This window comes from Phaseolus vulgaris, chromosome 6 (assembly GCF_051622355.1).
Source record: "Phaseolus vulgaris cultivar YP4 chromosome 6, ASM5162235v1, whole genome shotgun sequence".
NCBI classification, from domain to species: Eukaryota; Viridiplantae; Streptophyta; class Magnoliopsida; order Fabales; family Fabaceae; genus Phaseolus; species Phaseolus vulgaris.
In genome coordinates, this window is record NC_143503.1 from 22,525,501 (window position 1) to 22,551,884 (window position 26,384).

Here is a 26,384-nt window from a genome sequence, read left to right on the forward strand (position 1 = left end):
AATCAAATCAAAATTAAAATTAATTTCTATTATTGTTAGTATTATTATTTAATAAATTTATTTTAATTATTACTAAGTATTAATTTATATTTATTTTTTATTTTTATTATTTTATTTATTATTATTATTTATAATTTTTTTATATATATTATTTTTATTTTAAATTTTAAAAATTAAGAGTAATTTAGACTTTTGTAATGATGTGATGTATTTTTCTCAAGATTTCCTTGTCTTTCTTTGCTGGAGAAGATAACTTTCATATCTTTCGTGCATTTCAATCCGAATGAACAGTATTCACTCGGATGCAAACAAAGCATAAGATGGGAGGACGAAACTAAACTGGAGGAGGAAATAAAAGTATATATATATATATATATATATATAATAATATAATTGACAAGAGAATAAAAAATAAATAAAAAGTCAAAAGTGGTACCTTCCAAGTCCAAAGTGTGGTAACAGAAGTCTCTGCCATAGAAAAAAGAAAGCAGAAAGAGACAAAAGTACAACCAGTACTAACCCTTGCTCCTTAACAGCCTTAACAGTTGGCAACACTTTGGGCCATGCATTCCTAAGAAACACTTTGCTATGTTTCACAATAGCAAGCACATCTTCCACAGCACCACCACCCCAAAAACAGTTGCAGTCAGAATTATCCTCATTCTCTTCTTCAGTGACTCCAAAATAAAGTTCAAATTCCCTTGGTAAACGTCACTGTTTCCTTTGAACTTGTCACTACCTCCACCCAAACAATTCAAACCCCTTTGACCAGAAACCAAGTTGGCTCCTAAATTGCATGGCTCAACAACACACTTTGGCCTCAAACTTCAAGACTGGTTGACCCAGAGCAAAACATTGAAATGGAATCTCTAAGAAAATTTTCCCACAAAATCAAAATCAAAATTTGATGCAAGACTCACATGAATTTAACAAACAAAATCATAACAAAATGAAAACTTGTTAAAATTCTGAATTGAAATTGGTATCAGAATAGGGTGAATCTATTGAACTAAACTTTTCTAGATTGACAGCTTATTTTTTCACTTTCAAAATTCAAACCTAAAATTTTATTTATTGAGATACGACAAAAATGTATGTCATTTGAGTTTGTGAAATATTCCTGAGTTTGGGAAAGCATGCAGCATTTCAATAGAAAACCAAAAAATTTGAATTTAATATTCCTATTTTTATATTAATTCTTGAGGGAAAATCAATTTGAGATAAACTTCAAATCTGGGATGGTATTATCATTCAGACATTTAGTAGCGTTTCAATACGATGTGAGATAATAACAAATTGTTGAACTTTATAATTTAGGTTAAATTATCATTTACATACCTTTCATTTTTAGCTTATGTTGTTTTTAGGTTTGATTTTCTTATAATTTGAAACGACACAACTCAAACAGTTTTATATTATTTTAATTATTTTGCATATTGGACATCCTCATTAGAAAACACATATAGCATAATTAAAAAAAAAACTATATATTAACTTCTGCGTTTAAATTCTTAATTTTTTTATAACATTTTTAGAATTCATAAAAAATATGGAAATAAAAAGGTATATTAATGCGGGTGTATAACTTAGTTCACGTTTGGTTCAAGTTTTATATGTCTACTATTTTGGTTTCTAATAATAGTAAATAAACAAATTATATTAATTAAAAATTATTTAATTAATTTAATCTCATTTAAAATTCAGTTTTCCACTAAACTATCCTTCGTTAAAAATATAGTATCAAGAATAAAATCGTAATTAAATGAAGAGTATTTTTTTGTGACGGTTTCATTAAATAAGATGAAATTTGCTTTTCTCAGACAAGGTTTGTCGTATTCATTTTAGGACGAATCATGATGTTATATTTACTGTGTTAAAAACATTTTGAATTTCCTAAAAAGTTTTGAAAAGATTTTAAAACCTGATCATTCCTCATTCTTTGTTCTTATCTACATTTATTATAATATTTTTGAAATTATATACGTACATATTATCCTGCTTACACATAACTTAATGGCTTACACATAACATATAATATAAGTATAACTTTATTAGCTTATTCAGAGTTCTGTACATAATATTATTTAATGTTTTTACTAAAAAATATATTCAAATAAACTCACACAAAACTCTGTAAATTTTTTATGTATATTTGGAAAATGTATAGATGACAAGTGGAGATTTAAATGTTGAGCAAACAAAAAACTTGTCTGCATTTTAGGTAACTAGGCAATTGAGTCTTACAATCAGCCACTAAGATTAAACTTTTGCATAACAACTCACAAACTATGCATAAATTATTTGGGAGCAAAAGTAATATTATGCACCATAGAGTGAGTCCCAGTTAGAGTAATAGGAAGTTTAACAACAAAAATTTACTTAAGTCCAGTATACAATACATGAAATGCAATGGAAACCAGACACCAGAAAATTTGTATCATCATGAAGAACATAGCTGGTTGGTTGCTAACTTCAATTTAATTTCCAAAACCAGAGTTTGACCTCTTTGTGTATTCTGCAACTAGTTGAGCTAGAGATGAAGAATTGTTCTCAAGAAGTTTCTTTGGTGAATCATATTCCTCAATCAACCCTGCAGCATCAATATGAAAATAAATCATATTCATATTTATCATGAGATAAAAGGAAAAATAGTGACAAATCAAGAAAGAAATTAAATGATGCTGCCTTTCGGATTTGATTATTGGGAGAAATAATCTCGTTTAGTTCAAAAAGATTTCACCAAAAATGTGATTATTTATTTGGAATAAGAGTAAATAAGCACGAGGAAAGTGATGCTTACCTTGATTTAAAAACAGAACCATGTCACTGTCGATGATAGAAGTTATCCTATGAGCAATGGTAATGACAGTGCATTCTGAAAACTGTTGCTTAACTGTTTGCTGAATAATATTATCTGTGGCTGTATCAACTGATGCAGTAGCCTCATCAAGCACCAAGATCTTGCTTTTCTTCAGTAGAACACGGCCTAGGCAGACCAATTGCCTTTGACCTATACTCCAATTTTCTCCATTCTCAGTAACTGCAAAAACTCATGATGATAAGTAACACTTCCTTTCTACATTTAGACATATAATTGAAACATACTAAATCACTGTTCAAAGTTTAAAGAAGTCTCACCTATGGAGTCCAGCTTCCCTTCTTTTTTCCTTACATCATCTCCTAGTTGGCACATATCTAGAGCCTGGAATGTTTCTTATTAAAAATTAGCACGTATAACCTGCACTAAATAGATAAGTTTCTCATCATAGTTACAAACAAAACCAAATTACCTCCCAGATCTGTTCATCTGTGTACTCTTCCAGTGGATCCAGGTTGGTTCTTACAGTCCCTTCAAACATTGTTGGATCTTGAGGAATAATGCTGAGTTTAGACCGCAAATCATGAATTCCAATCAAAGATATGTTAATGTTATCTATTAATATTTTTCCAGCCATAGGTTCAATAAGTCGGAGAAGTGTTTGCACTAGAGTTGATTTTCCACTTCCTGTTCTTCCCACAATACCAGTTTTTGCTCCAGCAGTAAAAGTGCAAGTAAGACCTCGTAAAACAATAGGCAAGTGAGGAGCATATCGAACCTGCATAACACAGCTCCTCATTACATTTATATACCATAAGAAAACCAGGAAGATTTTATAACCAAGAAAATGTAATTGTAGGCTTCAATTCTTAATGGAACAAATGAATGATCATTGAAATGTACCTGTAAATCCTGGATATGAATCTCGCCAAATGATGGCCAAGAAGAATCAGGTTGGTTGTCTTTAATCACAAGAGGAGCTTCACTTGGGAGGGATGTGTACTGGAGTATTCTTTCAACAGATATAATTTTGTTCTCCGAATTGCAAAGAAACCAGATTATTTTAGTCTGTATAGAGTTTAGATTAAGTCCATATGTCACAGCCAATCCCGCAATGCCTTGGAAAAAACAAAATTGGAATGAAAGATGAATGAAGTTGTTTGCTAAGTGTGATAAAAGAGTAACGTGTGTGCAATGTCCTTTGAATTACTCACCAGGAGTAGTCATTGAATTTGGGAAAGATATCAAGAATACCAAACAGAAGGCAAATATGAGAGTGGATAAAATATCCAATCGGAAACTCAGCCATTCAATTGCAGTAGCACTGTATAGTTTGGGTTGGGAATATCTGTCTATCAACTTCATATTTATGTCATTAAATCTTGGTTCTTGTTCAAAACTTCTTATGGTTGTTGATCCAGAAATTGTTTCAGAAAAATGTTGTATAACTGGAGCTTGACATGTACCAACCAATCGTGCCAATTCTCTAGCAGATGCAGAATAGTACCGCTACATTTATTGAATCACTTTGTTAGCATATGCAGTGATATTGTTTGGAGAATGATATCAGTCAGATTCATATTTTTCTTACCCTCAGAACTTCTGAGAAATGTGACAAAATTAAGTGCATTTCAAATACTTAATCAATAAAGAAAAAATTTCTGACATCTGTTGTTAAGTGTTTTCAATTTCAAATTATAAAGGTAGATATTATCCAAAACTACCTGGTACCATATGCTAGCTGCCATGACAGGAATCAATACTATGAACACCTGCCATGCAGCTTGAGACATCACAACAACATTTCCCAAGAGCTGAACCAGATTTAAGGTAACTGCCCATAATACATTGGCAATGTACATATCTAGTGTGCTTTGGTCCACTGAAGCCTGCAACAAAAAACAAAACTAAGAATTTTGTAAATAATTACATTTAATATGGTCATTTAGAAAAACAATTAAAAGAAATCAAACTTTCGAAAACAATGCACTCAGCCATTTATATCAGCTAAAAAAGTTGTCTCGTCACCATTTGTATCAGTTAAAAAAGTTGTCTCTTCAAATTAAACCAATGAAGAATTATCAACACATACTGACATACTCTATTGAGGATTCGACCACTTGGGGTGGCATCAAAAAATGATACTGGTGCTCGAAAAATACACAACTGCATTTTATCAAAGAGCACAGTGGATGTCTTGTATCCAGCTATCACAGCAAGAAATGATCTGGCGAAGGTGAAAATGGAACTTCCAATTGCCAAAGCCACATAGACAACCATAAGTGTAAAGCTTCCAATATCAGGTTCAGCAGTTATTGAAACAGGAGTTGCAACAGTCATCCAGTAATTGCTTGCAATCTGAAAACTCACAGTGAGTGTCTGAGCAAGTAATATGAAGGGCACAAGAGCTCCTCCATAAGCTGTTGTGAAGTATTTCCAGTACACTTTAAACCCAACTCTACCCTTTTCTCGTTCTTCTTCTTGAACAAGTTGTCCTTTAGGCTCAAGTGTGTCGTTAGGCTTATCATTTTCACCATATATGTTTTCCACATTTTGATCAAGTTCAAAATCACTTAATGAATTTGTTTTCTCCTTGGTGGTACTTGATGTTTTAAATGTTGGACTTCTCTCTAAGGACTTAATTGAAGACAAAGCTGCTCTATGTGCACCTACAAGTTCCATAAAATCTGTGCCTGTCTTGAGAATGTCATTATATTTTCCTGATTGAGTTATCCTTCCTTCTCTCATAACCTAGATAAGTTGAAAGCATGATAAAAATACTGAGACAATAGTAAATTGACCAAATGCAGATGCTTTAATTCTCGAATGTGAAATTTATAAATCACTCACCAGTATTAGATCAGCATCAGGTAAGAACTCTACTTGATGTGTTACGTATATCACAGTTTTTGAATTTAAAAGGCCAAGCAAGCACTCCTGAAACAGTGTAGTGTAAATGGAAAATCAGATGCCATCCAAATGCATAACAAAACTAGAGTAACTATGTTTGACGTATATTGGTGTATCCATGAGCACATTATGCTGTTCGACATTGTATAGAGATTAGATACATAAAACTCCACTGGGAATTTTTATACTCAAAATTGGAGAAATCTAAACTCAGACTATTTGAAACACGCATCTAAGTAAGCATTTGAACTGAGTAAATGTAAAATGTTAAAAAAGATTCAGATTATATCAAGAATTTGGAAGTCTAAAATTACCTTCCCAAGAAAAAAACAAGACTGCACTGAAAATAGTAGTTTAGAAAAATATAGTACCTTAAAGAGATGGGATCCTGTATGAGCATCAACGGCACTGAAGGGATCATCAAAAAGATATATATCAGCATCTTGGTATAGAGCACGGGCTATTTGCACTCTTTGCTTCTGTCCACCACTCAAATTGATTCCCTTCTCCCCAATAATGGTCTGATCACCAAATGGTAGAACCTCAAGGTCCTTTGTCAAGGAACATGCTTCTAGCACCTTCTCATACTTCTCACTGTCCATCTCTTTACCAAATAATATGTTGTCTTCTATCTTGCCACTCTGTATCCATGGCGATTGAGAAACATAAGCCTTTCTTCCACATATTTTCAATGTCCCAGATATCTTTGGTACTTCCCCTATAATACAAGAAAGTAAACTAGACTTGCCTGATCCAACAGTACCACATACAGCTACTCTCATACCATGAAAAACATTGAGATTAATGTTTCTCAATGTTGGATTAGGGGAAGACAAATCCCATGAGAAGTTTCCATCCACTAATTCAATTGCCTTATCGGAACTACCCCATGGAAGCTTCTGTACAATATCAGTCTGCAACTCATCTAGTCGAAGAAATGATGCAATCCTATCCAGAGAAATTTTAGTTTGTGCAATCATAGAAATTGTGTCAGGAAGACTGTAGATGGGCATTTGAAGAATTCGGAATGTTGCAAGTGCAGATAAGACCTTTCCTGATTCAAGTGGAATGCCTATAAGAACACAAGTACCAAAAGTAACCACTGCAATAAACGTTGGGGCATTATGGAAGAGAAATCTAATAGTTGCTGTTCCAGCTAGAAATTTCTTTAGCCATATCTCCTCAGTTCTCCTAAGCTGAATAATCTTTGACAAGAACTTCATCTCCCATGCTTGCAGTTTTAGAATCCTCATATTCTTAAGAATCTCAGATGTAGCCTTCATTCTTTTATCTTTGAACTCCATTATCTTGCTTTGGAACTTTTCTTGCAATGATGCCACAGGATGGTTTAGCAACATCACAATTACAGTGGCAGCAAGAGCAGCTATTGAAGCAACACCTACACTTCTATAGAGAATTAACAGGGCTAAAGCAAGTTGCAAAACACACATCCATGGATCATGCATGTACCAACAAAATTCACCAATTCTTTCTGCATCGACAGTCATTAAGTTGATGATTTCCCCAGTACTACAAACCTCCTTTGCTTGACACGAAAGAGTCAAACCTTTAGCATAGATCATTGCCACCAACATCGATTGCATCCTAACCCCAACCTGCTGGAACCTAAACATCAAGTGCCTCTGTGAAAGACACTCCACAAGCTTTGCAGCAACAAATGTCGCTGCCAAAACATAGCCTTCATTTTTAAACATGTATTCTCCATTGAGGTATTGAACAAGGATGTCAATAAGAAAGGGTCCAACAAAGGAAGCACATGCATACAGGAATGCAAACAAACCTGACAAAAAGATCCCTTGCCAAGTTGACACGAATAACACCTTCACCAGCCCAAGAGTGGTCACATTTCGAACACCACACTCTGACTCTAGTTTGTTTCTAAATGTTGGAAAAATCCCATAAGCACTGTCATCAGTTGCAAGAAGTGGGAGGTCCTCATGGTTTAAAGTCTTCTCATTTCCTAGACCTATTAACGGACTGATCCAAGAGAAAGTAAGCATACTGAAAAATCCTGCATTTGAATATCGGGTTGAATTTTCATTTCCTCTAGTCTTACTGGAATCAGAATTGTTGATTGCTCTAGAGTCACCATCCAAAAGAGGCTCTTCAAGAGGGGAAAGCTTGGCCATATTTCTAACAGAACATCCAATGTAACATAGAAATAAACCCGTAATAGTGGAACCTACGTCAGAAACAAGGAAGTAACAACAAGAAGAAGTAAACAAAGGCAGCTCCAAGTTATCAACAAACACGGGGAGTCCTGATCATATTTTCAGGGAAAAATCAGAAACTGTGGCAAGCTCCTTCGAACCATCATGTTTATAAAAGTAAAAGTAGCATATAGTAAGCATAACCAAGGTTGAACACACAAATAACTAAGCTACAAACAAGACTATGTTTTTTATAATACAAGAAACCAAAACTTTGTATTCCAATTCTTTCACTTTCTTTGATATCCATGGCACGAGAAACAAAGGAGAAAATGACTTGGATGGTGCATCACGGAAGAAGAGTGGCGAGAGACAGTGGAGCATGATGTGATATATGAAAAAAGAAAGAAGCTTCACTTAGTGGGTAAAATTTTCTCGGTGAAGAACAACGTTTGACTGGTTGATGTTGAACCAAAGCAGAGTGTTCTTTACAAATCATCTTTAAAATCAATGAAATTATACAAATAGATTTCAAAGATTTAATTATATATCACTTTAGCTGCGGGTTTGTATTTGAAAATAAAATTTCAACACTTGAAAAAGACTATTCATATAATTTTGTAAATGTAAACTAAGAAAATTGGTGAAATTCAATTTTTCTAAAAATGGTCAAACTCGCGTGCCAATATACACTTTTGGAATATTATGAAAAACAATACAAAGATCGTGCATGAGCGAAACTATTCCTAGGCATTTAATGATCAAGGTCATTTAATTTGTTTTTGAAAAAATGGAATCACTTCATATTTGAAGTTAAAACCCAATTTTTAACTAAGAAAATAGTAATGACAAATGTAGAAGCACTAATAAGGATATAGAAAATGGAGTTCACTTAAATTAGCAAATAGTGCATACAATTTGAATGATTATATTTAATCCTAATAAAAGATAGTTTAACTATAAATAATGATAGAGAAACAAATACTATGATTTGTGAAGATTCTTGTTCACTTATTACAGTTTGTCCTTTTCTCTTCTTTCTTCCTAGATCTTTCTTCAAGAATTAAAAAAGTTTCTCTTTCTAACGTAAAGTATATGATGACAGAAAGGTACCTTTTTTCGTTACTTAAATCTATTCATGCTCTTTAATTATTTACAAGGACACTCGTTTCAACAAATTTGTTAAGAAAATTCTTTTGGTGACACTTAGCGGTCCAAATTGGTTGGAGGAATTACGTTCTTTCAAATTTCATGCTTTTGCTCTATTTTTTTCTCAACGAAAATTTGTCCTATGTGCCGCTTTTCCTATTCTTTAGTTTTTTTTTTCAAAATGTCAAATTTGATGGCAAAGGAATAGAGGAAGTGAAGGAAGAAAAATTTCAGGATTGAAGGAGAATCCAATTTGTAAATAAAAAAATTACAAGTTTTCAATAAAAAAATTTGCAAAAATATAAAGGAAGACTAATAAAAAAACAAAGGTTTGTGGAATACAAAATATCTATATCACAACCGACGGTTATTACAAGGCCATTGTAACAAAAAAACAGTGTCAAACTCCTAATACTTTTGGCCTTTTTAACAACAGTTCTAGTCTGAACCGTTGTTACAAATCATTTTTGCGAAAATCAACGACAGTTCATGAACTGTCATTATATAACTGTTGTTATATAGATTTGTTAAATTTAGATAATCATATTTTCTCTCTTTTAATACCTGAAAAGGATATATTAAATCATTTGGCATATTAAAAAATAAAATATCTAACTATTTTTTTCAGAAAATATATATAAATAGTTTTTATCAACCAAACAAATTGTAGACATTCTTATAATCACAGTTTTCGATCAAGAATCGTGATTCTCAAATTATGAAAAAAAAGAAAGAAATATGTGTATAAAAACAATGTAAAGGTAGATCAGTAATGTTCACTTTGTATGGATTAGATGAAACCTGGATAAATGAATTGAAATTTATAAAATAAAACAAATTTTCTTTAATTGTTTGGATGGTAAAAAATGTAGCGAAATATGTAAACTTAAATAGAATGATTAAATTTAACTTACCAAAATAAATATTATATTAATTTAAGAATTTTTTATTTTTATAAAAAAATGATTTTTGTACATATTTAAAAACAAAGAGGACTGAGATAACTTCTCTTAGAGTTCAAAACAGAACAAAAGTTCGTCTTTTCTAAAGGAGATAATCTGGTTGGATCAGCTAATTTTGCCAAATCCTTCACATTTACTTGTCATCCAAAATCCATGAAAATTATCTTTCCTAACTTAATACTTTCCTTTTCTCTCACTCCAAAATCAACCTATCCAAACATTGTGACTTTGTTTGTCTCATCCTAGTTTTAAATTTCCTCTAGAGTGCATGGAGTGATCATTGATGCTTTCCATCATCTGTAGAATCAATGCATTGTTCTCCTCAATAAGTCTCTCAGTATTTGAAACTTTGGTCTTAAGCACATCTCTCTCTTTTCTTACTTCTTCCATCTCCCTCCTCAGTTCATCAAACTCTTGTTTTGTAACCAACTCCATTGATGAAGATGAACCATGATGGCAAGGCCCTCCTCTAACTTCTGTAGATTCTACTCCAAGCCCATATACTTTTCCTTTCTTCGATCTAGCCACATCGGACCACACATGCAACTCATTGGGTGGAGGCTTTCCTTGTGCCAGTGCACTTTCGGTCAATTGGTTCAGTGTGCGAGTAAATGCCTCCTGTCATCATATCATCAATACAAGCGTGATGTTTCAGAACAGTCCAAAATAGAATAGAACCACATAAAATGTTACATGATTGTAAAGATGAGGGTTCACTACATTTAGATTTTTCGATCTACTGTCCACCCATGTCTTGTCCTTGTGTTGATGCAAGCGACGAAACAACTCCAATGGAGTTGGGGCGACTCCATTCTCTTTAATCTAACACAGAACCAAGAATACAAGTTCAGAAGTTAATTGTTTAAGTCATCTCCACAGTTGCTTAAATTGACCAAACATTGCTTATACGCAATTAATTTATAAGTCCATGCATTGTGGATGCAAAAATGTTTTTTTTTACACTCTAAGTATTGAGATAAACAATAGAATAAATTATATTAAGTAACAACTTTACCATATTAACTCTATGCTGAGATGCAGAAATAGAGCCACCAGTGTGAGATGTTCCATAACTAGATGCCCGATTAGTTTTTGCTTGAGCACTCTTCTTTTTAAAATCTTCAGATTTCCAATGCTCGCACAATTTCTCCCAGACTCTATCTTCCATCCAATAAGGTTTAAGCATTGTGGTTCGAGCCTTAACTAGCTTATTGGTCATCAATATTGAACCTCGCATTTGAAAATTCCTTTTTGCCCACCTGTGATCTGCTGGACTAATTGAAAACTTTGTCTATATATACAAGTAAACAAGTTAGCTACCGGTAGACTAAACATACATATGCAAATTTTTTTGTAGTCATCAACATAGGAAATCTCACCAAAAACTCTTCAAACATCGAGTCTCTTGTTTTAGCTGATATCTTCTTCCAAGATGGCCAAGGATCAGTATAATACCTTGAGATAAGGTCCCCAATCCCACTAGCAGCAAGGCGTGAAGGTAAAAATCTGTAGAGATTACATGTCAACAAACAGAAGTTTTTAAAAAGTGAATAAGTAACAAAATACAAGAGCATACCCTTGCCCATCAAGGTATAGGATTGGCTTGTCATCATTGCTCTGTATCTCTGATTCAACCTCTGACTTAAGAATGCAACCAGCATCTGAATTTATTGGTTGTGGACATGGTGTGTGTACCCCTTGTATTCGAGATGGAGATGCCATATCAAATGTCCAAGCAGGTGGATCAGAAGGATCGGATACTGTTGTATGCGGTGAAGCATCTTCTGGAATTTGAGGGGTCTTTCGTGGTCTACCACGTTTTTTTGTTGGATGACTCGAAGCTTTTTCTTTATTCTGATATTTCTCTGTCATCTATAGTTATCACAAAATTAACAATTTAGACTTTGTTGAGAACATTATAAAACAGAAACACACCGAAGGGTGTAAAATAGCTAAACAAGACAACACAAAAAACATGATATGTGGCTGTTATCATGTGTTAGGATCAAAGGTATGAGTTGAAAATGAATGAAGCCAAGCCAAAATACAGAATAAAAACACATCCTAGACTCCACATTCAGTGCACACACTAAAATCAGATAATTGAGTTGCAGGAGTAATTCATAAAGATAAGTTTTAATAATATGCAAAGAGAATCCAGCAGAAATTATAGAGAGACGCATGCTACCCATCAACTTCACAAGGCAAAATATATCAAGAAAAGTATTCATAGTCTAAAAATTCAACAATAAGCAGTACATGACACGACCAATATTAAAGAGCACAAACTTTACCGTGATGGACTCCCTAAAGCATAACGAAAGAACTGTAAAGACCCCAGAATCAAAAGTAGCCAAAACACAAAGCAATTACCATATTCATGCAATTAATATAAAAGTTCAAAAAAATCTTCTATATAGCAAGATAAAAAAGCAAAATCCCCTTTAAAAGTCCCTCATTGACCCAAATCTTTGGAACTTCAAACCAATTGATATATCGCCTTAAATCCAAAGGTTTAATCTATTAATCCAATTAACACTTATATTATTTTTGTTATATTCAAATTGAACTATCTATCCCCAAAAAAAATTCGAGAGCTTCTGCCAATTAAGAGTTCATTGGGTTTTCAAATCAACCATTACTATACCAAACATATCAACAGAGACAAGCATTCAAGGCATTACACAAAACTGATTTCAAACCAGCCACTAAGAAAACAAACAGAGGATGAACAGAAAGAAGAGTGATTAAAAATATAAAAAAAAAATTTAGTCCCTCTACGTTCACAAGTAGTCAAAGTCACATTTTCATAAAGATGAATCAGTCCCCCAAATTTCAAAAAACACGTGAATTTAGTATCTCCTTTCTAAATCCAGAGTTATTTAAAATTAAAAGTGACTAAACCTAGTGTTTTCTTTTCTAATTTTGAAGATCAAATTAATCAATACGAAAGTGCAGAGACTTGACCACGTGCATGTTTGGAAGCATGTTCCAATAACCTTGTAAAAAGGCACTTTCGGACGTTAAATATAATTTTGGATAATGTTCTTTTTGTGTGTATCTTTAGCCTAGAAGCACTTCTAAAAAAAAAGACTCGATAATCCAAACGTTTATACCTCCGTATAGGGAATAAAAAAACAATTCTTTTTCCTTCAAAAAGACGTGCAAACACGAGGATGATAATAACAGTGAATGGTGAAGACCCAAATGGATAAAATCAATGAAACGAAGAATAAACAAAAGACATATTACATTACCAGTCGCTTAGTTAACTTTCTGCTAGCATTACTCTTTCTCCTGGCCATACCAAGTGCCAACTTCTTCCACGTTACCGTTTCTGCTTCTGAAAATTCACACGTTCATAAAGGTGAAAAGGAAAAGCATATACGCAAACACAATATAAAGAATGAAAGAGAAAGAAGCGATGAGAGTATAAGACAGATTTTTACAGTTTCTACACATTGGAATGTGAAAATGGGAGAAGGGTGATGAAAAGTACGTAGAGTGAATTTGAAACGCCAATTTGTTTTTATAGGGAATGATTTGGGAATTTGGTCACAAGAAAATTGGTGGCTACACTTCTTCCAAACAAGCCTTCACTGGGTAGCTCTGCGGCACCCTTAAATGCTACTCTCCTTTCTTGGGTATTAAGAAAGAATTGGTTCTTTTACATATATGTATAATGACTCTTTTTTCTCTGAATTTTGATATGAATAGAGGCTAAATAATTTAGTGATTATTTTTAAGAAATTTTTTAAAAAAAGTTTAACCTAATTTATATAATTCCATTTTTACTTGTGTTTAAAAAAGTTTTTTTTTTCAAAATAACTGATTATTTTTAAGAGGAAAAATCTTCCTTGAAAATCTTTCTTAACAATTGTTGTAAATATATTGGGGAATTTTTTTTCTCTTGAATTGGTGGAATGGTTTTTTGTATTTGCTTTAATGAAGCACTTGTAATTTCACACTCTTCTATACAATTTTTTAATATGACAATTTTCCCCTTTTACTCTTTATTTTTCATATTTAACAATATATGACTTTTGGGTTCCATATTTTCTTTTTAAATAAGTCAAAGTAGATAGATAGTATGCAAAGAAACAATAAGGATTTATAATGTTAAGATATTGTCTATGTGATGGAAAATATTTAAGGGGATTTGCTAGTACTTAGAGAAATACACAAGAAAAATTAAATAATAACCAAATTTAGAAGAAATTTATTAATTAATAATCAAATTTAGAAATTCATTAAATAATAATTAAATTTAAAATAAATTTATTAAATAATAACTAAATTTAGACCAAAAATAATTAATTATTGTATTAACTAAATTAGATACTATTTTAGAGACTAGAAAATTATTACTATCTAAAGTGATTTTTATAATTGATAAAAAAAATATAAAATAATTTTTAAATTAGCTATTAAAATCTTAACTACTAATATTTTAGATTCTAAATTGGTTTCAATTATTCTTTTGGAGACTAATTTAGAATCTAAAATATTAGTTGATAAAACATTGGTACCTAATAGTTAGACACTGATTTACAAAACCACTTTATAAAATTTTATTAGTAAGAGAAACTACTTTAGATATCAATAATTTTTTTAGTCTCTAAAATAGTGTCTAATTTAATCAAATAGTAACTAATTATTTTGGCCTCTAGAATTAGTTGCAATTTGATATTTTTTTTAGTGAAAAATAATAGAGAGAAATAATAATAAAGATAAAGTATAATTTAAAAAACAATTAAATAGATTGAAGAAGTGGAAAGTTGGTTCACCTCTTCTTCTTCTTCTTATGGCTAAATCAAATACTCCAACAAATTAGGAGTTTAGCTACTTTGTGAAAAAATTTATAAACTTAACTTATATTATAAAATCACTGTTGTTATTATTTGTCTATAATAATTATCTCTACTCAAAAATTAAATAAATATTTACTTATAATTATTATAATTATGAAGAAGAGAATCAAGGTTATAAATAGACATAAAATCTATAACCATAGAGAGATAATAATAATAATAATAATAGTAATAATAATAATATATTATCATTACTATTAATATTTACTATTAATAATAATATTATTAATATTAATATTAATAATAATAATAATAATAGTATTAATATGAATAATAATATATACTCAATAACAATATTAATATGAATAACAGTATTAATGTTAAAAATAATAATATTAATACTAATAATTATAATAATAATAGTAAAATTATTAATAATAATCATAATAATATTAATAATATTTTTTCCCACAGATTTTAATGACAAATTACCATATTATAAAATTCATAACTCTGTTGATAAAATTATGAGGGTAATTGTATTTTATTGACGAATACAAATTTGGGAATAATAATGCAGTGTTTCTAGGAATAATCTATATGTAAAATTAGAAATTTATTGTAATGTTTACAGACAAAAAAAAACTGTAATGTTCACAGACAAAAACAAAACTATATTAAATTTTTTTATGAAGAGAAAACCGAACTTTCATCACGGTTTAATTGATTTTATAAGTTATCTATAATAGTTCCAAATTTTAATAAAAAAAAATTAAAAGTTTATGATGATCTTCAAAAGCTAAAACAAAAAGTTAGAAAATTTTGAGAAAAGGTTATCCTATTTTTGAAGTGGTAATGAAATTATTTAAGAAAAAACTGAATTACACCTCCCTAGATCCTGGAGATAAGGGTGTGAGTGGAGAATCCAAAAATTGTAAAACTATCACTTTTCTACCTAAAATACTACCAACTTACTAACATAAGATGAGTGGTTGCCAAAGGATTGAAGAATAAAGATGTGATTTTGCATTCTCAATGTACTATTCACACTCATGATATTATAACCAATATGAATGTGGAAGTTGTTCATAACTTCACTATGATTGATAAAGGACTATAATACTAGGTGATAAGGTATAAGGATATCTTTATGCTAAGAGTTGTTGTATGAAATTATTGAACAAATAGATTAATACATAATAAAATGTATATTTTAATTAATATTTTTTTAATTATTGATCTTAAAATGTTTAAATATTAAATTGATTCATAAATAAATTCTGAAGTAAAATTCATAATACAAATTTGTCTTTCCAATTCTACCATTCAATAGTATTTTTTATTCTTAATTCTAATAAACATAGAGTTCACACCACAAACACTTAGCACTAGTGTAAAATGAAGAAAATAATGTTCTTTATTTAGTGTGGTTTTGCGCTTACACATATTTGTAAAAAATTCAGTGACATTTTTAAGATTATGTTGATTTACAAGTGCGGCTATTTGAAAAGCCGCATTTGTAAATCAAAGCGTTTGGATTTACAAGTGCGGTTTTAGCGATAACCGCACTTGTAAATCAATGTTTGATTTACAAATGCAGTTTTACTTAATAGCAGCATTCGTAAATGTGATTTACAAATTCGGTTTTGGTAATAGCCGCATTTGTAAATCACATATACGAATGCGGCTATGGTAATAGCCGCATTTGTAAATGTTATACCCCTAACCTTGTCACCTGATTCAGAAACATATGTATATGTTTCTGAATCAGGTGACAAGGTTAGGGGTATAACATTTACAAATGCGGCTACTAGAAATAGCCGCACTTATAAATAGTATTTACAAATGCGGCTATATAGCATTTGTATCTCTTTGATTTACGAATGCATGTTGGTCAAATGCGGCTCTATAGTCGCATTTGTAAATGTAAAACAACCGCTCTTGTTTAGCATTTCTATGCTAGTGGAACCACACCCGACTAATAAAAGTCAATATCTTAAAAAATACTTCTCCAACATTTTATTTAAAAGCAAAATAACCATTTTTTTCCAAAAAAACTAACAAAAAAGAAAAATGTATATTAATAGTGTAAAACAACTTTATATTGTTATTCAATTAAAGAATATCATCTATGATATAAGTGTACTGATTTTTACCATAATTATTTTAAAAATCGTGACGATTACTAATAGTTTAACCGCTTTTTAGCATTTATACTATTTAGCAATCAATATTTATGAAGAAAACAACATATTTAAGTTTCATTTTATGAAATATAATCTTTTAAAAATCATGTTAAAAAAATGTGGTTGAGATCATAAGTGTCCGTAGTTATTGTGATGTCTAATATGATTTTTTTAAAACTATGTTTTATATATATATATATATATATATATATATATATATATATAATATCTTAAAATTTGATCATATGTTAATTGTTTACCTTTTCTTTCACCATAAATAATGTTTTAAAATCATTTTGGTTAACATATTCCAAACCTAGTTCTAAGTAGAATATGGAATGAGACCTATGTAACACAAACACGGATACAAACACTGACATGACACGGACATACGTATAATATCTAAAATGTAGGACACGGGAACACAGATCTATATATTATATAATTATGAATTATATGAATTGATAATAAATATTTATGTGTACAAGTATGTTTCAGATTTTTTTTGGAGCAAAAAATTGTTTTTCATGTCTGGTTCAAAAGAATTTGTTCCTTAATTTTATAATCATAATAAAATTTTATACAATAAATTTGAGTTTTTAGAAAATTATTGTATTTTTTTTAAATCGTGTTAGAATTTTAAGAAATTCAATAAATATTTGTTTAAATTGAACATTTTATTGATAAGTGTTTTGAGTGTGTACGAGTGTCAGCATCGTGTGTCTTACACGAATATGTCATTTAATAGAAGTGTAGAAGTATCCGAGTCTCATGTATGGAGAAATCAAGATAAATTTATATCTAATTCAATATTATAAAATCAATTTGAAAGGTGAAAAATCTTACCACATAGAATCTTCATAAATTTTTACATTATAAAATTAGTTTTAGGGTACACTTCCTTAATTATAAACTACACCGTTACAAATGAAAAAACACAGTGATTATCCTTGTAATTTCCCCAACTTGATGCCATTCAAACAAAAATAGAAAAAGGAAAAACTGTTATTATAGTTGGTCCAAACTGGAATTGGACCTTGTGGTATACTTTGCCACAAGTTGAGCAAAAGAAGAAAACTTGTCCTCTAGCAACCTTGCTGGGGAATCATACTCCTCAATAAGTCCTGCAACAATGTCCAATCAAATAATCAACACATGAACACTAAAGTGATTTAAGTTCTAAGAAGAATGTAACATTAAAGCCTTTTCTCACCTTCATTAAGTAGTAGAATCATATCACTGTTAATGACAGAAGTTATCCTATGGGCAATTGTAATGACTGTGCAATCAGAAAAATATTGCCTAAGAGTTTGCTGAATCAAATTATCTGTAGCTGTGTCAACAGATGCAGTAGCTTCATCTAGCACCAAGACCCTACTCTTCTTAAGCAGCACTCTACCAAGACACACCAATTGCCTCTGGCCCATACTCCAATTCTCTCCATCTTCACAAACTGCAGCATCCATTTTAACAATAGATTCATTCAAGGAATAGATGAAATACACATTAGAAGAGCTTTTGTGGTGGACTAAAGATATAGTCAGATTATATAAATGGTCACAAAATTCACCCAATTTTGTAAAGTTAATAGTGTGGAAAACTTTTACACTATGAATGTCATGTTTATGTTTAACAAATTTAGAAGACAAACCTGCAGAGTCTAGTTTTCCTTCTTTCCTTCTGACTTCATCTCCAAGTTGACACTTATCAAGGGCCTACATAAGAGAATTCCAATGAGTAAAGGAACTGCCAAGAACAAAACCAAGTGAAGTGTTTTGGATAGAATCTAGTCTCTTCTTGTGTGACAACGGAAACCAACCCACCTCCCAAATTTGTTCATCTGTGTACTCTTCAAGTGGGTCCAGATTACTTCTCACAGTACCTTCAAACATGGTTGGATCCTGAGGGATAATGCTCAGTCTAGACCTCAAATCATAAATTCCAATGGATGAGATGTTGATGCCATCAATCATAACTCTCCCAACAGTGGGCTCAACAATTCGGAATAGTGTTTGTATGAGAGTTGATTTGCCACTTCCTGTTCTCCCAACAATTCCAGTTTTAAGTCCTCCATGAAATGTGCATGTAAAGCCATGCAACACAAATGGCATATGTGGAGCGTAACGTACCTTCATCAAGTGTATGTCATCATTATAAACGTAGCAAAAAAATAAAGCACTAACATACAAGCGAAATTCTTTTTTGTTCAGAAGCTAACTTCAAAATATAAGAGGATAAAAACAACTTGGCTCAAGTTTGGTAAATCAACAACAAAAGGAAAACACAATAAAATGCAAACATATTAAGAAGTCCAATTACCTGCAAGTTGTGAATATCAATCTTGCCACATGATGGCCAAGAATCATGTGGCCGGTTTTCTTCTACAAGAGGAGGCTCACTAGGAATGGAAGTATACTGAAGAATTCTTTCCACTGATATAATTTTGTTCTCCAAGCTGCAAAGTTCCCATATCATCCATGATTGTATAATGTTCAGATTAAGGCCATAGGTTACAGCTAAACCAGCAATACCTTCAAAAGCAAGAAAAAGAATGTGCCACGATTATGGTCTAGTGCTCCGTTATGAATACACACTTTGGATTGGTAAACAAGATCGTTGGATTTGAGTTTATACCTGAGTCTATGAATCCATGTGGAATAGATATCAAGAATATCAAGCAAAAGGCAAATGTGATAGAAGACAACATATCTAATCGGAAGCACAACCATTCCATAGCAGCAGCATTGTTGAACTTGGGGCGAGAATATCCATCTATCAGTTTCATATTTGTTTGCTGAAATCCTGGCACCTGATCAAAGCTCCTGATGGTTGATGAACCTGATATTGTTTCAGCAAAGTGCTGAATGACAGGAGCGTTGCATACCCCAACTAAACGTGATAGTTCCCGGGCTGATGGTAAATAATATTGCTGATGAATTGTAGGTTTTTAAGATGTCAACACACAACATGATAAATAAATTTTGCAAATGATCCAGTCACACCTTAATATCCTGTCATCAAAGACAACATGGTGCAAAACAAAATACCTGATACCAGATGTTGATTGCTATAACAGGAATAAAGACAATGAAAACCTGCCATGCAACTTGAGACATTACTCCTACAATTCCAAGAACATGGACCACAGAGGAAGCAAATGATCCAGTTTGAAAAGGAATGTCTATATCCACTGCACTTTGATCGGTAGAAGCCTGAAAGGAGCATATAATTTATTCATTTCGTCCTATTAACATTGAAAAGTGAAGACAACCAACAAAATTGATGTGACTAATAGTTAATTAATCAATGGTTCTCGAAAATATATTAAAGATTCATATAGTCTTCTCAAAATCATAACAAATGAAATGGATAGTGTGACATCCATAGTTAGTTCGACATACCCTATTAAGGATTCTCCCACTTGGAGTGGCATCGAAAAATGACATGGGAGCACGGAAAATGCTGAAATGCATGTTGTTGAAGAGTGAAGTAGCTGTCTCATAACCAGTTGTGGCAACAAGTGTTGCTCTAGCAAGGACACAGATAGAACTTCCTATGGCCAAAGCTACATATACAAGTATAAGGGCACTTCCTCCAACAGGTGGCTCAACATCAGTTGAGACAGGAGTTGCCCAAGCCATCCAATAGTTGCTTCCAATTTGAAGAAGTTGAAACAAAATTTCAGCCAACAGTATGAGTGGTATAAGTGCTCCTCCATATGTTGTTGTTACATATTTCCAATAAACTGAAAACCCAACTTTACCTTTCTCTCTTTCTTCTTCTTGGATAAGCTGGCCTTTTGGATCACATTTGTTATCTTTTCCACCATTTTGCTCATTTTTCTTTACTTCCCTTTCTTCAATACCGTGAGAAACAACGAAACTTACATCCTCTTGTGATGTACTTGTTGTATAAGACGCTTTCCCTCCATCTATTGAATCAAGTGCAGACAAAGCTTCTTTATGAGCACCAACAAGTTCCATAAAATCAGTGCCTGAGTTGAGCAGATCATTATATTTTCCACTTTGAATAATCTTCCCATCTTTCATGACCTAACAAATAAATCATATTCTGATGAGAAATGTGTAAAGAAGAAAAGCAAACTAAATAAATTAATGACAACATAATTCTGAGAATTGCTTACCAAAATAAGGTCAGCAGCAGGTAAGAACTCTACTTGATGAGTAACATAAACCACTGTCTTTGAACTTAAATGGTCGAGTAAGCATTCCTGTCATATACATAAAATGAAAAGGCTCATTTACCTAAATACTGATACAATGGCCATGCTACATTCAGAACATTTGACAAATTCTTGAGAAAGTTTCTACTTTATAATACATACAAAGAAATACAATAGAATAATAACACACTACATTACAAATTACAGTAGAAAATGAGTTACCTGAAAGAGATGAGATCCTGTGTGAGCATCCACAGCACTAAACACATCATCAAATAGATATATATCAGCATCATGGTATAGAGCACGAGCAATTTGTATTCTTTGTTTCTGTCCACCACTCAAATTTATCCCCCTCTCTCCTATTATAGTCTGATCTCCAAATGACAGAATATCTAGATCCTTCTTTAGGCAACAAGCTTCAAGAACCTTCTCGTACCTTTGCCTTTCCATGTCCTTGCCAAACAATATATTATCCTCTATCGTGCTACTTTGTATCCATGATGACTGAGCTACATAGGCCTTTGTTCCACATACCTTCAAAATCCCTGATTTCTTGGGTACTTCTCCTAATATACAAGAAAGCAAAGTTGACTTGCCTGATCCAACACTACCACAAACAGCAACCCTCATGCCATGAAAAACTCTGAGATTTATGTTTTGCAATGTTATACTAGGGGAAAACGAATCCCAAGAGAAATTCCCATCAACTACTTCAATAGCTACATTAGAACTACCTTGTGGAAGCTTCTCCACAACATCAAATACAATCTCATCCAGACGAAGGAAAGATGCAATCCTGTCAAGAGAAACCTTGGTCTGTGCCATCATTGAAATTGTCTCTGGAAGATTATAAATGGGTTCTTGGAGAATCTGGAATGTGGCTAGTGTAGACAGTATCTTCCCTGACTCAAGGGGGATCCCTCCAAGTATAGAAGTACCAAAAGTAACCACTGACACAAACGCTGGGGCACACCAAAATACAAATATGATCATGGCTAACGAGTACATAACTTTTTTTAACCAGCCTTGCTCGATCTTTCTGAGTTCGGTTATGTTAGACAAAAACTTCATTTCCCATCCTTGTAGTTTGAGAATCCGCATGTTCCTCAAAATCTCAGATGTTGTTTTCATTCTTGCATCTTTTGACTCCATCAACTTGTTATGAAACTTCTCTTGGATTGAACCCAGGGGAATGTTTGCCCACATTACAATGAGAATTGCAACAAGGCCAGAAATTGAAGCAAGCCCAAGATTTCTATACAAAATCAACAAGGCTACTATAACCTGTAGAACTACTAACCACAGATCATGTAGATGCCAACTGAACTCACCAACTTTTTCTGCATCAACTGTCATGAAGTTGATTATTTCCCCAGTAGTGTGACCCTGCTTGGATTGAAATGAAAGATTTAAAATTTTATTATATATGATAGTCACAAGCAATGCTCGCATTCGTATTCCTACCTGCTGCAACCTAAAAAACCAGTGCCTCTTTGTGAGGCCCTCCAAAAGCTTTGCCACTAAAAATGCAGTCACCAATATAAGGCCCTCGTGCTCAAATTTTCGTTGTCCGTTAAGGAATTGAACAAAACCATCAATAAGATAGGGACCAACAAAAGAAGCCAAAGTGTTTAGCAATGCAAGTATGGCTGTGAAAATAATTTCTTTCCAGCTTGAGAATACTAATGACTTCACTAACATAAGTGTGGTCACTGTGTTAACAGCTCCACATTGTGCCTCAAGCCTATCCCTAAAAGTTGGAAAAGCTCCAGTTAAACTGTCTCTTTTGTCAAGTTGGGGGACATCCTCAAGGTCTAAAGACTTCTTCCTGCCAACAGTAATTAGAGGACCAATCCAAGAGAAGGTAAGAAGGCCAAATATTCCAGCATTAGAGTAAGGTGTAACAGTGTCACCCCCCTTGGTCTCTTTTGACCCAAACACATCACCTCTTGAGTCAGCATCCAAAAGAGATTCTTGAAAAGTACTATCTCCTACTCCACTCTCATTTTTTACAAGCAAGTCCAAGTAAAAGAAGAATAAACACGCACACACAGAGAAAGCATCAGAAACTAAGCTCTGAATGGACAAAGCAGAATGCTTTTTTTCATAGAGAGCAAAGTCCACTATAAAGCAATAGCCGGAAACAGAGAGGAAAAGGACGCACCAAGCTCTGAAGAAGAATGGTAATCTTCTTTCCCTTGAAATGAAGAGTTCCATGTGCAAGCAAACACCACCAACACCCCAAGCAACTGTTTTGAGCAGAAAATCCAAAAGGGTCGCAAGCTTTTCTTCTGACCAACCATTTTTATACCAACAAAAGTAATCAAACAAAAAGAGTAGAAGATTGAAAGCCGAAACAAGTAGGGAACAAAGTGGAGCCTTAGCAAACAAGGCATTAGTAATGTTCTTTGTAGAACGTTCTCTGGTTCCAACTGCGACTTTCCTCCACAGCAGCGACACTAAAAGCACCACCAATAACAGTAGATGAAGGAAACCAGAAAAGCCATGCAAGAAAACCGGCTTAACTAAATATCTCAGAAAACTACTGCCAAGGTGTCTAAGAGTAAGAGAATGGAGTGATGAGACAAACAACATCATGAATGTACAACAGCTGATCTAGAAACAATAACAAGGAATTTCAGTTTGTTGGGGAACCTTGCAAGGATTCTGAGAAATGGATTGGTAATGAAGGCATTCTGGTTATGGACGACAATGAAGTTATGGTCAATGAATGAAAACAAGATATGAAGGAAAGAGCAAGAAAACAAGAGAAAATGGAGGCTATATTTTCCAGGAAACACGGGTGAAAATTATGAAAGTGATAGTGAGAAGAAAGGCTTGATCCGCAGTGAGCCACGATGAATGACACATTGCACATGATCTGAATAAAAGTTCTGAAGTGTAAATTAAATGCAGTTACCATATTAAATAAGTAAGGAAAATATCATATACAACTCTTAATGCAATTCTTTAAGGTGTGATGAATATATTTAAAAATATTTAAATAATAATATTGAAAGTTGTAAGATTATAAAAAATTTAGATTATTATTTCCCATTAAATGATTTATAAATCATTGCAGTTCACCAGTGCACATAAATTTTAATGTTTATATTAAATGGCACTGCAAAATCTGAAGCACGTGAAACAATATTTAATTTAAAAACAACTTAATTTATAAATTATTAAAATAATTCTAGATCAAACAGAATGTCACTTTTCTCGTACACATTCATTAATTCAATGTTTATAATTTATTCAGAAATGTAATTGCCATGTTCTCACTTCTTTTATACACATTTATTATGCTTGTTTGTAAGGGAAGGAAAAGAGATGAAAGTGAGAGGAAAATTTTGTTGTTTAAATGTATAGAAATTAATTACATTTGAGTGGAAAGATATTACAAGATATAATTGATGTAAATAAAATAAAACTAATTGCATTATGTATTTATTTACCTAAATATTCTTAACATAAAATTGTTAAAGAATTGAATTTAAATAAAGATAAATGTTGATATATGAATGTAGATATGTATTACTTTATATTTAAATAGAAAATTGTAAATAAAAAATAATATTTTTTCATACAACTCAAATTATGATGTTAATGATATAATTTTATTTTTAATTGATTTTTGAAATTTTCATATGCGAAGTATTTGTATAATTTGAATTAAAATTACGAATAATATGTACTAATAGAAGTTGGTATTGATTGTTATTGCTTGAAAATTGTAATTGAAGAAAAAAATTCACTATAGACATTTTTGCACGTAGTATATTATTGTTCCAATATTTGTAACCCTTTTTATTTTTTATTTTAATTTTTGTATACAAATTTTCTTGTTTAACGATTTCTTTATTTTATTTATTTTAGAAATTGAGTTACTATTTAACTTATTTAGTTATGATTTGAATTATTAGACTTGTTTGGTTAATTCATTTTTCATACAAAATTAGTTATTAATTAAGATTTTTTAGCATTTTTTTTTCAAAAAAAATCAGTCACCTTTTGAATTGATAAATCACATACTAACATTTACAATTAGTGTGCTTTTGTTCTTTTGTGACTTTTCTATTTCATTTTTTATTTATTCTCTATGACATTAATTACTGCTTTAGGATATTATTTATTTTATTTATATGAATTCAGTTATTGTTTTAATTAGTTTAATGATATAGTAATGACACTACAAGACAATCATGAAATAGAAAATAATTTTTAGAGACCAAAATAATTAGTTGCAATAGTAACTAAATTAGAGACATTTTAAAAACTAAAAAAAAATATTGGTTTTTAATATTGTTAAATAGATGTATCTAATTAGCAACCAAGATTTTAGAAACCAAATTTAGAAACTAAATAATTGGTAATTAAAACATTGGTTGCTAATTAGATACCAATTTAAAAACTATTTAATAATAATAGAATTTAGAAACCAATTTAGAATTAATTCAACATCTGAAAATGTAGTGTTTTGTTTTTTTTATCAGCAAATGTACAGTGTCTTAATTGTTGCTTGAATGTTTATCGTACATACTTACAATTCTTATAAACTTTGTTTTTTTTTTTCTTCTTGTTGTTTTCCTATAATAATAACAGTAAATAATCAACAACTAAATATAAAAATTAATAAATAGAATTATATAACTTTTTATTTATTTCTATATATTTTTTACTTAATTTAAACAGTTTTATTTTTTATTCTAACTTTTTTACAGTCCTTCACTTCTCATCATATTGTTGAAAACATTAATAAAATGGATAGAGTTAGGTACAGTTATTGCTGAAGATAATAATAATCCCTGATATATGGATGTGAAATATTTGTGAACTTTCACGTATGTAGTGAAATACAAGATGTAAAATTATGAACACATTTATGCATTTGTATGGCAGGTAGTTAATACATGATGGGACAGATGATAAAAGAGGACGAGAGTACAAGAAACTCAGTTTTTGTTTGACTTATAAAGAAAAGAAATAGTGACAAAGAAAATAAAAAAGAATATTATTATTTGAATGAGAGAAAACAAAAATTAAATAAAAAATGAAAAAATTGTATGGTATCATAACCATTTTCAGTCTATCGTAGCGAGTGTTTGTTGGGCCTATTGTGTCACTTGCTATTTGAGGACCACCCATAATATGTTAATATGTTGTTTCACGTACGAGCTGTCACTCTCGG

The 26,384-nt window shown here is 31.6% G+C and overlaps 3 protein-coding genes across 5 annotated transcripts; all 3 read right to left on the reverse strand.

The window, feature by feature from the left end:
• Positions 1-2,189: 2,189 nt before the first annotated feature.
• LOC137831319 (ABC transporter C family member 3) lies at positions 2,190-8,480 on the reverse strand. Of its 2 annotated transcripts, none has more exons than XR_011084403.2 (10): positions 6,100-8,419; positions 5,669-5,755; positions 4,919-5,569; positions 4,543-4,707; positions 4,033-4,327; positions 3,722-3,886; positions 3,291-3,596; positions 3,139-3,202; positions 2,801-3,040; positions 2,190-2,590 (listed from the first exon to the last, which is right to left on the reverse strand). XR_011084403.2 is itself a non-coding variant. In XM_068638956.2 (10 exons), the coding sequence occupies exons 1-10, from the start codon at positions 7,876-7,878 to the stop codon at positions 2,478-2,480; spliced, it is 3,915 nt and encodes a 1,304-aa protein (XP_068495057.1). In that variant the 5' UTR covers positions 7,879-8,480; the 3' UTR covers positions 2,190-2,477. The 2 variants fall into 2 exon arrangements, 1 of the variants encoding a protein (XP_068495057.1); XM_068638956.2 differs by having other exon boundaries at positions 3,722-3,936; positions 6,100-8,480.
• A 1,586-nt stretch (positions 8,481-10,066) lies between these two features.
• On the reverse strand, positions 10,067-13,608 carry LOC137833069 (uncharacterized). The gene is made up of 7 exons (XM_068641451.1): positions 13,460-13,608; positions 13,268-13,353; positions 11,587-11,882; positions 11,390-11,516; positions 11,026-11,301; positions 10,731-10,832; positions 10,067-10,628 (listed from the first exon to the last, which is right to left on the reverse strand). Exons 2-7 carry the CDS (start codon positions 13,313-13,315, stop codon positions 10,248-10,250), a joined length of 1,230 nt encoding a protein of 409 aa, XP_068497552.1. The 5' UTR covers positions 13,316-13,353; positions 13,460-13,608; the 3' UTR covers positions 10,067-10,247.
• Positions 13,609-17,801: 4,193 nt separating this feature from the next.
• LOC137831320 (ABC transporter C family member 3) lies at positions 17,802-24,053 on the reverse strand. 2 transcript variants are annotated; one of them, XM_068638960.2, is made up of 11 exons: positions 22,658-24,043; positions 21,413-22,579; positions 21,152-21,238; positions 20,409-21,059; positions 20,055-20,219; positions 19,642-19,936; positions 19,327-19,538; positions 18,831-19,136; positions 18,659-18,722; positions 18,221-18,460; positions 17,802-18,131 (listed from the first exon to the last, which is right to left on the reverse strand). In XM_068638960.2, the coding sequence occupies exons 1-11, from the start codon at positions 23,789-23,791 to the stop codon at positions 18,016-18,018; spliced, it is 4,437 nt and encodes a 1,478-aa protein (XP_068495061.1). In that variant the 5' UTR covers positions 23,792-24,043; the 3' UTR covers positions 17,802-18,015. The 2 variants fall into 2 exon arrangements, with proteins under 2 accessions (XP_068495061.1, XP_068495060.1); XM_068638959.2 differs by having other exon boundaries at positions 21,413-24,053.
• Between the last annotated feature and the right edge of the window lie 2,331 nt (positions 24,054-26,384).